General features: G+C 42.0%; 1 protein-coding gene across 8 annotated transcripts in view; it reads right to left on the minus strand.

Moving 5' to 3' along the window:
• Positions 1 to 333: 333 nt before the first annotated feature.
• asic1c (acid-sensing (proton-gated) ion channel 1c) overlaps positions 334 to 14984 on the minus strand; it is a 36199-nt gene continuing 21548 nt past the window's right edge. Inside the window, exons 1-11 of one of the 8 annotated variants that reach the window (XM_088396640.1) lie at positions 10443 to 11420; positions 8878 to 9028; positions 6410 to 6537; positions 5745 to 5895; positions 5625 to 5681; positions 5186 to 5339; positions 4478 to 4569; positions 4304 to 4383; positions 4153 to 4224; positions 3395 to 3447; positions 334 to 1740 (exon numbers count right to left, since the gene is read on the minus strand). In XM_088396640.1, the coding sequence (XP_088252766.1) occupies positions 1662 to 1740; positions 3395 to 3447; positions 4153 to 4224; positions 4304 to 4383; positions 4478 to 4569; positions 5186 to 5339; positions 5625 to 5681; positions 5745 to 5895; positions 6410 to 6537; positions 8878 to 9028; positions 10443 to 11042 (1617 nt within the window). In that variant the 5' untranslated portion in view covers positions 11043 to 11420 and the 3' untranslated portion in view covers positions 334 to 1661. Of the gene's footprint in view, positions 1741 to 3394; positions 3448 to 4152; positions 4225 to 4303; positions 4384 to 4477; positions 4570 to 5185; positions 5340 to 5624; positions 5682 to 5744; positions 5896 to 6409; positions 6538 to 8120; positions 8384 to 8877; positions 9029 to 10442; positions 11421 to 14984 lie in introns of those variants that run through there. The other 7 variants (XM_088396639.1, XM_088396636.1, XM_088396644.1 and 4 more) reach the window with 7 other exon arrangements.

Below are 14984 nucleotides of genomic sequence, written 5' to 3' on the forward strand. Positions count from 1 at the left end.
CTCTGTACAATTGAACACGTGCAAGTGGATTACGTTGTCAAAGCCACAAGTGTTTTCTATGAAGTTCCAGATGTAGAATTGTTTAAGACAACGTTTGGGTTATTTCACAGTGAAGAGTGATTTTTTTTTTTTTTGCCAAGTTGCTTTTGTTGGTAGAAGCCAATAAGATTGAGTATTCAGTAAAGTGGACATAAATGCGCTTCCTTGGTTTTTTTTTTACCCCCCTCGTCACTTTGAATGCTAGTTTCACAGATGCTATGTCAGTCACAAAATACTAATATTTACACTTAATTACAGAAATTATCCGAGAAATAAAAGGCCAACAGCCGCGAGTCCGATGGGTAAATATCCACTTTATTATACTCGATCGTTGTTACATCACAAAGTGTCATTTGTGACTTTTGTTACACGTTGAGGAATATTTAGAATAAGAAGAATAACAACGGGATACAACGGTGGAATTGTACAATGCGTTTGTGTCGTTAAGGAACGGAACGTGTGCGTCACTTGTGGATGATTCTCAAGTCACGTTAGTGCTAATCACCAAGACACTTATGGCCTACATCCCACACATGGAAACAGTCGGTCTAAGGTCTATATATACTGTACCTGTTCCTGTAATTTATACATGACACGAATGAACAGTACGGCATTTCTTTATGGCATTCATTTGTGGTTATATACACGCTCCAGTTTTGATCGGAGCTTCTGTAGACAATAGATTACTATCACAAGGCATTGTGCTGATTTATTGATGAAGAGTCGAGGCCACACTGAGAAGAAGAGGAACAGTGCAGCAAGTCAGAGAATTATGGGAATATGCGAGTAATGATGTAACATTGATAAATAAGAAAATGTTTTTATCTGTACCTATGGGAGGATTATATTACTACGGAATATTTTGTAATAGTGAAGTATGAAGTTAAAACGATCACAGTCACGGTCTTTCCAGGAATTTTACGAGAAAATATTTTTGGGTGAAAATCACACTGTACTACTAGAAATAGTTGTAATATTTCGAGGCTAGTCATTTTTACAAAAAATGAACAAATGTTAAGATGTGATTAATATTTTGTGTATATTTTTTGTCAAAATTTCAATCGCATGAAAAAAGGACCTTTGTACTCCTACTTTTCCTGTTTTAGTCTTTCAGCGTGGCCCTCATACTCCTTCATCCCAATGAAATAAGACACACTTGACATGATTAAGAAAGGCAACGAAAGATGTTTTCAGCTTTGCTCGCATCCGCAAAGTGAATGATCACACGTGTTTTCCATTCTGATATATGACATGATGGATTTAAGATCAACAGCAACAGCAATCAGTCTGCTAAGGTCACCCTGGAGAAGGAGCACATATAAAGAAGCCATGTGTTTTTCTTTGTGGTCACGTAGCAACTTCACTTGCTTTTTGGACAGTGGGATTGAAAAGTGACATTTTTGGAAAAAAACATGAAGAAATTATGTTGCATTTAAACCTGAGTTGTGTTTCTTTTTATGATAGTATTCTATTTCAATCCAGGTATTGAGAAACTACTGTACACTTCTACGGTATTTGTTATTCTCTGATAAATCAATTGTTTCACAGTTTGCTGTCCCCCCCCTCACCCCAACAAAAAACACAAACATCAGGTTGTCAACAAGCAAACTCCTCAAAATTGCCTAGAGTCGGGTGACGAGGTAACATGTTCGGCGTGAATCCGAGACTGTCCGAGTGACTCCGGAGTGTGTCACAGGTGCTCTGCGGAAAGACGGGGAGAGGAGTTGGGAGGGGGGGGGGGTGTCGTGATGAGTCAACGGGATCAAACCAAGGAATAATGATGAGGATGTGTGAAGCACACGTAAACATGAGGGTGAAAGGAAAGGAGGAGGGGAAAAAAACACAATCTTAGTCCTCATTTTTAGTCCGTGTTGTACAGAGGTGCAACAATTCGATTAATCGGCAACTAATCGATTAACAAATGAATCAACTACTATTTTGACAATTGATTAATCTTTTAGAGACATTTTTTTTGAAGGGGAACTAAACACAAAAATGTTCTTAGGAAGAATATGTTGTCACGGCTCACTTTTTTTTTTTTTGCTTTGGTCACGCGACATTTGCAATGCGAGTTCATTATTAACCAAAATGGCGGCTACCTGAGCTAGATGAAATGAATTCATTTGCTTTATTCTTATTCCACAAACAAAATATCAAAATATTTTGTTAGACGTGGGGATGCATAAAACATATTCTTGCTCACAACATTTATACATTTAGTTCCTCTTTAACCTGAAATTGTTTCAAATTGTTTTAAATTTCATATCTCAACAGTAAATATTGTCAGATTTCTGCAGTCCTGCATGAAAGCAGACTCAATTAATCAAGACTTTTGCAAACCGAATCCATTTTTTCAGAATTTTCTGCTCTTTTCCATTGGGATGTACGTAATAAAGCGTTGGTCACTATTCGAGGGAAAAACATGTGCCCAATATGTAGTCTATTCAAGGATACTGAAACATTTGCTGCCAGTCAGAGTGTGAAAAGCTTCCCGCCGACAAAGAAGTCTTTTCAAATGGTGTGATAAGTAATGCGTCTCGAGATGCTATCTGTGCTCCGGCCTCTAAAACGGAGCATCAGCGCTACGGGGAAGTGATACAAGCTTTCAATGAATATGTAATGCATTTTCACAAGGGCTAGGCGGCATTATTCGCCGAAACAAAGTCTGCGTCCGCAGAGAATCAAAGCGACTCAAGTCATCCGTAAAACTGACAAAGAGAAGATTTCCACTCTGATTGCTTCCCGAGGCAAACTGTCCTTGAGTAAAGAGGCACTCGCTAGCTGCACTGCATCAACTGTTTTTTTTTTTATTTTTCCCACTGCACTCAACTTGACTATACAGTAGCCCTGCAGGGGGAAAAAAAAAAAACGGTACAGTGAATGCATCACGATGAGACAGGCTATGAAACAGCAACATAGAGGAAAAGAGGCAAGTTGCTATTGTTTTTCTTTCTTCACCTAATAAGTGTGTTTTTAATTTTAATTATTTTTTCTTGTATAGCCTTTCCTTCTTATTTAGCTGTTATAGGTCAATTTAGTTAGCTATTTTTTTTCTATCCAATTAAAAGCCTTCAGACTAATTTTCTGGTGGAAAAATCGAGAACGTAAGGTATTTAAAAATAATGCTTTGTTGTAAATGTTAAAGCACAGATGGAGTGAGGTTCCCTAATTTGGCCCAAGTTAGCATCATGATAATTATTTCAGGCTTGCAATTTGTGTGTTGATGATGCTATCATTAAATTGCTGCTTATTTTAAAACGAATGTGACATCATGAGGGGAGTGGGGGGGAATGAGGATGCGCGAGATGATTTAATGACAGTGTGGGAGTATATATTAGCAACTTGGGCGTGCTACCTGGGGGCATGATTAGGCGTGACACCAGGGCTGCTTGGGGTCTCTGGAAACTCCTGGAATAGACACCATGAAAGAAAGATGGGTGAGGGTGACTGAGATGAAAGTAAGCACAATGCGTTTGGTGTTTGGAAAAAAGAAGAAGGAAAAAAAAAACGGGCGGAAGATGACGTGGAATGCACGTTATATAAGGTGAGGTATTGAAGTGGATGCGAGTCAAGGTTTTAAATGAGCTTCACTTCACTAGTGAGGTGTCTGGTGAGATATGGGACACATTGAGAAGCGGAGGAGGAGGAGGAGGCGGAGATGACGAACAAACGTATGACATGGATGGTGCACAAGGCAGCAAATATCACAAGTTACTCGTCAAGTGAAAGCGCGAAGTACAATAAATCTTTAAAAAAATTGCCGTGCCATTATCTCACCCTCACAGTCACAACGACAAAGTTGGCCTGACTTGCATGCAATCTTTTCTTCTCACTTAACTTTTGTTATTTAGTAGTTGTGATGTTTTTAAAAAAACAAAAAACTTTTCTGACATTTAAGAAGCCACTCTGGGAAAGTGTTAGCCATATTATTTTCCAACCAATGCACAGGGGAAGTTGTATTTTGGCAAAAGAAAGCTAGTTAATGTCATAAAATTAGCATTGCAGCTGTCAAATTAAGCTAATTCCACTCATCAGGGAGAAGAGCCTCCCGAATCCCCCCCCCCCCACTGCAATTATTCACGATGAGCATCGAAAGAGATGATGATAGATTACCAGATTGTCACTCTGACAGCGCTGCGGTCGCTTCTTGCGCATGCAGTAACCCAAAACTTTGTCTTTGAACACCTGAAAACAACATTTAGGTGTCAGAAAGAATGACTGAGAACGGTTGGGAGGGAAAAAAAAAAAGAAGTTGTGGCTTTACCTCGTATAAGTAGTCAAATATTTCCAGTATTGTCAGCACGCTGGCTCCTATGAACAAACCCATCTGCCCTCCGATGTCACCTTGAAGACGAGACGTGAGGAGACACGGACGTGTTATTTCTCATGTTAAAGCATCCGTCGGGGTTTCAGCCAAGTCTGCAGCTGCGGGTCTTACCCAGAAGCCCGGCAATTTCGTATGCCTTCTTCTGCTCGATCTTCTCGTAATTCAGAGCTTCAAAGAAGATGTCCAGAACCAAAATGTTTTCTCTGGAGAGGTCAAAGGTCACACAGGGAGCACAGCCGACACACGTTTGAGTAGCCGTTCGTGACTGACGGTCGACATGTCATAATTGAGTACACTTTCATTATTGTTACATTGAAGGTGAACGATGGAGACTCATCACGCATGCACACGTTAGAAAGAAAAACACAAGCATCTGGTGCAGAGATTCCCAAAGTGTGGTAAATGTGCTACACAGGCGTCCTCTAGTGGTACTCACTTTGCGATCTTAGCAACGGACACAGCACCAACTAGCGCATTTTGTTTTTTATCCGTCCAGTTGTATTTTATCTCGTGTGAAATATATTCGACTTAAATCATTGAAGTAGATTTTTTTCCCCCGCCATGTTAATGATATAAAATACTGAAACTGTGCCTCATGTTGGATATGACTTTTTTTCAAACCGATGCCAATATGAGTACTCACTCCTTGAGAACTCATTGATACCGATACCAAGTACCGATACCGCAATTTATGATACATAAAATTAAAATCAAAAATCATATTTCAATAAATATAATTGAAATTAAATTTACTTGGTGTAAAAAGTTTGAGCACCAGTGTTGTAGTTTACCCAACCACTAACGCCAAGTCATACTCACCCGATATACTGCTCAGTTTTGTTGAATTTCTTAGCCAGATACTTAGCAGATGCCTTACTGGGGATCTTAACCATGGACAGCTCCTTGCCATAGCGAGTCATGTTGCAGGGGGTCTGACACACACAGTAATCGTTGTCTTTCTCTACCAAAAAGTCTGTGGATGATCAAAGGCCGTCAAACATCGCTGCGGAGAAACAATCCTGCACGCTACAGGCGCTAAAAATAACTCGGCACACATCAGGAGAGTTGCAGTCGCTGCCATCGTTCACTTTCCATGAAAGCAAAGCATTGTACCCAGAAGGGAAGGGAGGGGCTTTTCATTTAAGACCATTACAAATACAGTCAATTCTCTTTTTCCTCAAATAATGGCATTGGCTGTAGTAGTACTTCCTTTCAAATATTATAGTGATGACACAACTAATGAATCTGGTGTGCTCACCTAAGGCCGGGTCAGCGCAGTCTTTGTACTGCTCAGGTGTGCACACAGTGGAGGTCCCTGCGTTCAAACAACAATCACGGTTACGCCTGACATTAACCAAACGTTTTGCCGACCTCCTACCCGGCATGTGGACCATTCTGCAGTTGCAGTTTTCCAGCAGGTAGCGAGTTTCACAGTCGATGCGGCAGGCGGTGATGCTGTACGTGGAGAAGTACTCAGAGTCGATGGGAGTCGACTTGCAGTCTCCCCAAGGCGGAGGGAGGTACTGAAGCTGAGGGCAGGAGGGGGGGAAGAAAAAAAAATTGTATTGTTCCAGCGGATTACGGCATGCTTTTCACGTCCCAATCAAAAATATTGACAGGCTTTGAAAACCCGACACGGGGTACAAAAAAAAAACACGTTTGGTCACACCGACATCGGTAACAAGCAGACTCCATGCAGAACATTAAGGATGCAGGTCTCGTCTCGTAAGAGGAGAAAACAGAGTACCATGGGAATAGAGACCGGCTCACACTGGACACCACAACCAGAAGACGAAAAACCATCGAGCTCAAACCAAAACTCGCATATCAACTCGACTTGGAACCGCTGCGATAAAGAAGTTGGTGGGCGGGGGGTAATGTGGTGGACAAAAGTTCGGAAACATTAAAGCATAACAAATGCAAAGCCAGTTAAGATGAACAGGGGGCGGGACTTCACCCTGCAGGGACTTTTGGGTGGTTAGGACATCATCAACATTGTGGCATGCAGCAAGCCCACAGAAACAATAGCGGACTGTACTCTACCCTCTGTTCTTGGGTGGAAACAAAGGTTTGGAAGCCGGGGGCCACCCCGAAGCCCAGCTGGTGGAGGAAAGGAGGCTCTGACTGAGCGTGAAGCTGTACCTTTATGCCGGCCTCATAAGACGTCTCATCTGGGCGAGGGGGTGAGGGGGTGAGGGAACACACAGCCAGCGCGTGTCATTAATAGTAAAAAGTTCACGAGAGCAGGAAGAAGTGAGAGCCTCCTGCCGTCGCCGAGCTAGCCCGTTAGCGTGACGCTGAAACAACAAACCTGCTACAATTGCTTTTTTCCAAAATGGCATTCAGTCCAAAAGTTCAACTAATAGTTTCTGTAATTGATTTCAACAGCATGATTTAAAATGACACCATTTCATCATCCATCTGTTCTTTTGTATAAGACACTAATGTTTGGCGCATAATGAATTGACGCCGCTGTGGTGATGAATCATAAAATGACAACTCCTGCGTGCTTCTTTTTGGTCTTCATGATAATTAATAGCGCACATTATTTTACAGATGCAAATGGTTGAATGCATCTTTGTGATGTTTTGAAAAAAAAGGAAAGAGCAGGAGGGAGATTTGACTGTGTTCCCATGTTTGTGGTGTCCAGGTTTGGGTCATCCCATGTTATTCTGCTGAAACAAAAACAAGGTGGCTTGTATTTCATGCTCGTGGTTTTGGGCTGAGACGAATGGGAGCAAAATCAATGAAACACAATGAACCAACGTTTGAGTGAATGACTGCTGCAGTCCTGACGGACAGCTTTTGTCATTTGTGCGAAGCCACTTTTCATCTTTTATCAACAGGATTGAAAAGGCCACGGCAAGACTGAACTGTCAGCGTTTCGGGAAAATCTTCACAGCGCGTCGCGAGGAAACAAGTTGTCAGCGAGTTTGATGGTCAAATTCAATGTGAAATAAGACCTTTTAAGAAGTCTGTCAGTCTGACACAGGTAGCCAAAAGCATTTTGAAGGCTGCCATGGAGGATGTGCTCATTTCAAAAATAAAAAAATAAAGTCCTTGCTATTAAGTTGATTTTTTTTTGGCATAACAACCAGACACCTGCGTGAGTGGCCTTGTGGGTCATGAATCTCAAAATGTTGGGACACACATAGTTACGTGTCTAACTGAGTCACTTTTAATTTCCTTTTATTATATGTTCATGTAATCAACAGAATTTCAAATATATCTTTCAAGACAGTAACTTGCAAACTATTTGTTGGCATAACAACCAGATACCCGACAGCGATCATGTGAGCGCTGAATTAAAGCTTTTAAGTCACGACAAGTCACTTTACATCATCGTGCTGATAAAAGGTAAATTGATTTCGCATTTATGTTGTGTATTTAACACTCACACATTTGTGTTGTCAAAACAATGGCTGTGAAGTTAATGCTCATTTAAGATTTATATTTGGAAAACATTTGATCCTTCTTGTTTGTTTTCTGATTCATTTTCTTGCACTCAAACTTGCTAAGCTAACTAAAAATAGAGATGAAAAATCTAACAACAACCAATGGGGGACCGAGTAGCTTTTCACGGTGATAATGAGGCTCGTTAAATTGGCAGCACTCCACTTGTACTGAAATTGATTTTGCTCTGAGGAATTGATGATAGCCTGGCAAAGGATTTGACGTAGGGAGGGGTCGGGGCAAACACCCAGCCAAGCGTTGATGGCGCACGACGGTTATGAATGTGATAACAATGCGGTACCAGTTGCTGCTGACATGATACAAAAGTTTGAAAACCAGGAGCCACGCCAAATCCCAGCTGGTCAATGAAGGGTGGCTCGTCCTGGCTGTGGATCTGAACCTTGATTCCCGCTTCGTAGGAGGTCTCATCTGTGGATATACATACAGCACGCCACACCTTTATCAGGCCAAATTCGCCTGTGGAAATATGATTTGGTGGGGATTTTTTTTTTTTTTTTTCCTTTCTCGCTTCTTTCATTGGCAGGGATGCTGCAGCATGCTGTGCTGGAAGCCAAGATCACATGTTAGATTTATGACACGTGGTTAAGGAATGCGTGAAGCCTAGTGGGGGTGTTCAATAAATGTATAAGATCTGCTGCAAATTCAAAATTGCATTATTTACACCATGTTGGCCCATTTGTCTTGTTTGTTGCGCTCCGATATAATACTTACCGTATTTCCTCAAATAGACGCACATTTTTTCCCCTCCCTAAATCTAATCAATCAACATTCTAATATTTAAATATCACATGACATACTATAAACTGTAATATAGTATAATTATACCGGCAAGACCTCCTTATCATCTCAGTCAATCTGTAAAATATATGACTTTCACATTTTTGTACCGACAAATAATTGTCCACCATTTTGTCATTTACTGAGACGATCCTGTGAAGAACCAAAAATTCAGCCTGTGGATGAACTAACTTAACGAGATTTGTGCGGTTTTTGCCAGCCACTATTAATGACACACAATTAAGTCCAAGTGCACAAACCTGTCTCCCCCCAGACAGGAAGATATTCATCCTGCTGAATGTCCAGCATGATCTCCAGGCCATTGCCTGTGCCTCCTTTCAAGGTGGTCAACAGCGGGTTGCCGTCGAGTCCGGAGTTGAAAGTGTAGCATTTCCCGTAGCGTGTGTAAATCTATAGGAGCCAAAAAAAGAAAATGGAGTAAATTAAGAGTATAGATATTTGACCAAAACCAGGTTTGAATGAATGTGATCAATGTGGGGATCCACACGCCAGGCAGACTCATGACTCAAGTGATTCCGAACGGCAGTCGCTATCAATCTCTGGCCAATTTCGCTGCAAATTTCCCACGGGTACGCCAATTTGTTGGTGATTAAATAAGAGACGAGCGAGCCGACGCTCACAAACAAACTCAATTGGGTCGGTAGAAGATACTTGCGTGTCTCGCCGCTAATTAAGGATTGATGCGTCATTTCCACACAAGGCTTTTTCCCACCAAATGTACGTCTGCTTCGATAAATCCAGCCGGCTGAGAAAAGCCTCAGCGCTTGTAGGGCATAAATTGGACATTTCTGCCACCATAATCTTGAGCCGCTCCAATGAATATGAATATTTACAATTTATTTCGATTTTGTTAGCAAGGCAAAGGCTGACATTTTAGATGCAGACGACGTGGTTGATTAAATCGGCGTCGTTCAATTTGAATTGAGATTGAAACGCCGACGGCTCGATCAATATCAATGTGTTTTTACAGATTTGAAAACCAGCGGCAAGGCCTGAGGGGAAAGTATGGAGCAGAAAATGAAGGACAGGCTTTCAATCTCATTTGAAGCAGATTACTGACAGATTTAACTCCTTGGGTGAAATTCATGCTTTGCAAACCTAGTTGTTTGATTCAGAAATCAGCAAGAAGCCACGCTAATGACGTAGCATGCTAAATGCTAACCCAGTGATACAACAAAATGTCAAAATGTCACATTGGCTTCTTATTTCAAGAGCCACGTGACTTTCAAAATGTGATGTAATACCTGGCAACATATAATTCTGCTCAAAATTCATAAAGGAGATAAAACATGCAGCAGGTAGAAAAAAAGAAAGAATTAATCTCGTACCCTAGTGACTTTCGGGCATTATTTATTTGCCTTTGGAATATTTTTTTGATGTCATTACAGTACAAGCTGTGGACTGGAACTCAAGTATGCATTACAAATGCCACCTGTGGCTGTCAATCAATGTCTTTTCCCCTCCACAGAGCTGCAGATGTTTAATTAGAGAAGCTAAAAGATAAATTAGGACTGAGCTAGTTTGCCTGAATAATAAACAATCTCATTTCAAGCCATCCGGCATTGCTGGCAAAGCAAATTTGATTTGGAATTGAGAGAAACTCGGAAGGATTCAAATAAATCGCACTAAAGGCATTGTTAGCATTGGAGAAGATATGAAGTTGATTTCCCACCACGCTATAATCCAGTTGACTCTTAAAAATTCAAAGCAGTGCCAATCTGTTACAGAGCCTTAAGATCCAAAGGTGCCCATCCCCCGCCATATTTTCTCATACACACGTATGTGACAAACACCATCTACATACAGTGCTGAAGTTCTTGGCGGTGCAGGTCTCACCGCGAAACCTGCACTGCAGCAGCATGTCCTCCAGCTGGTGTCCGAGGCGTGCCATCATCTCGGTGGTGTTGACGCGCTGGTATCGGGGCAGTCGGGCGGAGCCGCTGAAGTCCAGGAGGCTCAGCAGACCTTGCTTGTGACTCTCCTTCAGGATGGCCAAGCTCCTCTCCACCACGGTGTGGTTGGCGTACAGGAGGTCCATCCAGTAGCCACTGTGATACAGGTCGTCCCTGGTCAGACCAGACGTGCGGAAAACGTTCTTGTTGCAGAAGGTGACGGCCGGGAAGGACATGCTGTGAGCCCACACCATGTAGATCTTGGTCACGGCCGGGTAGGACATAAGGTAGAGGACTCTGTTCCTGGACCAGGTAAGGAGGAGGGCCACGCTGACCAGAAAGGCCACGACCCAGGCCCCCCGCTGCAGCTTGGATTTGTGAGGCGAGAACATAAACTTCAAACCGTGAACTTTAGTCCTCGTGACGAAATTCACCGTCATCTCTTTCCCTGTTGGTTTGCTCAAGTTGAGAAACTCCGAGGCGTCGCTTCGCGAGGAAACAGTGATCACCATTTCGCTCGTTTTACCTACAACGACTCCAACGTGACTTCTCAGTCGAAAATTCCCAGCGGCTGTGACGGAAGCCTTTGTGCTCTCTGCTCAGGCTTGCGGATTTGTTGCCAGAAACATCAAATGTGGCTCCTCAGGATGAAGAAAATCTATTGAACCAACTAGCGGAACACGTCCGACGCTGAAAATCATCAGCGATCCATTCAGTTGCAGATGTCACACAAAAATCTTGATTAAAAACAAAAAATTGGGGGGATTGGGACTCTCTCCTCCAATGTCAGATTGCAAAATTGGAGGCTTTTTGTTTCTTTTGGTGCTCCTCCCTTTTTCTTCCAGCACAGATTGAAGAGGTGCTTTTATTTCAGTCTGTTGACTCGCAGCCCGCCGAAAGAAAGAGAAAGCTTGTTGCGTCCCGCACGCACTCACTCGCTCTATAGTGAGGTGGAGCCAGCGAATGAATAACACCACCCCCACCCATGAAGTAGATTTGGTACACGGAAGGAGTGAATCCATCAGAGGACTAAAAAGTCACACTAATGAAATTTATGCTCCATAATTTTGGAAGAAAAAAAAAACAGCAGCTTGTTTTTTGATCAATAGGGTCCATCGTAATTTTTGCATCCTTCCTGCATGCAGATGTGGTGCAGGGCTTTATTAAATAAACATGCTTTTAAGCTAATCGCAGCATTTTATAGGGGCTATAAAGTTGATTTTTTTTTTTTTTTAGTCAGACAACATTTTATCCTACACATTTTATTTTACACGTTTATCCTTTACATTTTAGTGAAAGAACACTGATGTTAAGGCAAATCAAAGCAAAGTAAGGGTGAATTAGGAAAGCCCCGCCCTTATTAGACGTACAGCCCAGTCGCTCCACTTAGTGACCCCGTCGGTCTGTCCGTGCATTGATTTCTTTTATGCCGGTGGTGGCGCCATAAAAATGACACACCCCCTTAACTAGACCTTTGCTTGATTGCTTTGTGTGATACATGAATGCTGGCTTTCAAAATTGTCCTTTGTCAGCAGTTTGACCCCAAAGTCATTATTACGAGTTATTGCTGGCGTCAGATGTTACGGCCGGTATTGCAAAGCGATGGTAATCATTTTAAGTCTTTCATATCCAGTCGGCATCTCCTCAAGCTTTGAAAGGAATGGAATTAAAATGAAAATCCTTGGGGGGGAAACACAACTACATCTTTTGGTTATAGAAGCAAAACTAACGTATATCGAGCTTTGACTTTAAAGGTTCCTCTGAGGTTTTATTTGTTCCTCTGAGGTTTTATTTGTTTTCAAAATTTGCATGGACCTAATCAATTGCTGACTTATTTTCAAGTCATTCTTAACGGTTACAGCCATCAAAGTAAATGCGCCACAGCAAATAATCATCAGTATCATATTTTCCAGCCAGATCTTATTTCTGCCACTTGCGTTAGATTCCGCTGTTCTATTTTTATCTCAGTCTTCACATCATTTTTTTTAAACCCTTAAACAAGCGGTCAGTTCCTATGTGACTTTTTTTTTTTCTTTGCCTAGGCTCAGTGATCTGTGAGTTTGTCAAGCCACTGACAAGGCCGCCCCGTTCCTGTCAAAGCCCAGTTGAGCCCCTGAGGTCTCATTAAAAGGAGGAGCAGGGCTTAAAAGGAATAACGAGACGAGGTCCTTCAAGGGCCAGCGAGAACGCTCCACACCGAATGAGAAAGTGGCGGCAATTAAATGCACATTGGAAAAAAGACGACGCTGAGATGGAAGGCGAAAGGCACCGTTTACAGGCGCCATGCTGCTAATAAGTTAGCGTGCCTTTTTTATCATTATGTCCCCCAAAAAGTATGTTTTTACTCAAAACTCAATAAATGTGGTATTAAGAGAAGTCTAACAATATTTGGGCATAGAAGCAATGAATAAACATAAAAAATATGAAGTTGCTAGCCAATCATAGTCGAATTCCACAGCCTCCATTGTTTTTCTGTGGTACATTTTGTATTTCTTGTTTTGTTGGCTTGACTCTTTGTCATAGCAACAAGGGATTTGGGTTGAGATGCTCTGTGACAATCTGTTTGCGCTGTTTGCCACAAATGAGCACCGAGGGGAGATATACGGTTAAGCTAGCCTCTTGTGCTAGCCGCTAGCAAGCAAGATCCCCGTTCAACACTGAAACCTGAAAATTGCACTTTTGGATGCTTTTTGGCATTCTTGTCATATAATTGATCTACATGTCAAATTAATTTCGATTTAAGAATTAAATTTTCCCATCAGTGTAAATTTTTGTCTATATGTGCCAAAATATATTCCCTCGTCGACTCAATGTGAGGAAACAGCTTCAACAAACAATGTGCGGTCACGCTGGTGGACGGCCGCCCGCCTTCTTAAGCAAAGGGAGACATCTTGTGGTCTGCCTTTAAAGGTTCCAGGAAAGCAACACAGCCGCTTAGTATGCGCCACAATAGCTGCCAGCTAGGCCGGCAGGGATTTTGTAGCTTTTAATTGATTAAAAGCGACAAATAGTAGCTGGGTGCTGCAACACCACATTAAATAATTTCACGGCACACTGGGGCAGAATATCAGCAAGCATACGGTCCAAGTTGGTATCAATAAGAAAAGACATGTCGGCAGCACCTGCCTAAAATGTCTCCGATTGCATGCTGTCACTTAAGCTTTTAGTTGGCAGCCTGCAGGCTGATAAAGTCACTCACTGCCCCCCTGAAAAAAAAAATCCTTCCCTAGCACTTTCATTTGCAAAAATATTCTCATTTTGATCCATATTCAATGTAGGGTTGCATTTTGCTTACGCAGCACGTGTTATCTTGTAGCCCAGTTATCCTGGAACGAAGCAGTTGCCAGCAGTTTTTTTCCCCCTCATTTTGCTTTTTAAACATGCAGCGGAGCATGTGATCAGCCAATCTGCTTCACAGCAAGAACGGGACATCTGCAGGTTGCAACTAAAGTGAAGACCTTTTTTAAGACTCCATTGCTCAAACTGAGGAAATGGGCAAAATGGCTTCAACATTAAATTTTAGATTATACACATCAAAATGCTAAGTAAAAATCATCCGCCTTGACAATGACTTCCAAAATCCAAGTCATTCTTTGATCAAACCAAAAACAAAACATGTATACAAAGAAGAAATTCCTAATTCCTATTGTTCTGTCCACGGATTGGTGGAACTCTGTGTTGAGGACAAACAGTACATCTGAAGTCACACGATGAAACATCTGCAAGGCTCCGAACCTTTCAATGCCAATATAGCATAACGATGCAACGTGATGAGTTTCCCGCGCAAAGGGATACCAAATAAAGATAGCCATTTAATACTACAGAAGAAGCAAGTCATCACTTTTATTGACTTAAGAGAGCAGGAAATAGAGCACAAAAGCCATTAGTGGGAAAACAAAACAAAAAAAATGTCATTTGAGCTGTAAAGGACATGAGATATGAAAGGTGAGTCATACCTCGATAAAAAAACAAAAACAAACGTGTGGCTTATTATAAAAACAGATGGTTTTGTTTTGGATGCTATGCCACAGGCCTAATAGCTTTATCGGTTTTGGACATGTTCATGTTTTGTGTGCTACTTCTAATAAGTTCATTAACATAATGGCTGCTGTCAAGTGGCACCTCTTAATGGCTTGCCATTCTGCTTAGTCAGCAAAAAAAGGCTCCCTCGACAACAAATTAGTCCTCCTCAGCGGTATTGATCCGCCTTACGAAAACACTGGCAACACCGATGGAAGGAAAAGATGACACATTTGCTCATCATGGACAACAGTTGATTTATTTATTATTTGCTCTGCAGAGAGGTGCCGCGAGCTATCTTGGCTCCTTTCGTTTCACGCTCCACACAGCGCGGTCATTATACGCTCCTGGAACACACACACGCCTCACTCATGCCTCAAGTTGCGTGTCGCAGCCCTGGCTTGCCTCCAAAGCCGGCTGACTGGCAATGATGG

This window comes from Syngnathus floridae, chromosome 14, assembly GCF_059516105.1.
Source record: "Syngnathus floridae isolate MCC-2025c chromosome 14, RoL_Sflo_1.0, whole genome shotgun sequence".
NCBI classification, from domain to species: Eukaryota; Metazoa; Chordata; class Actinopteri; order Syngnathiformes; family Syngnathidae; genus Syngnathus; species Syngnathus floridae.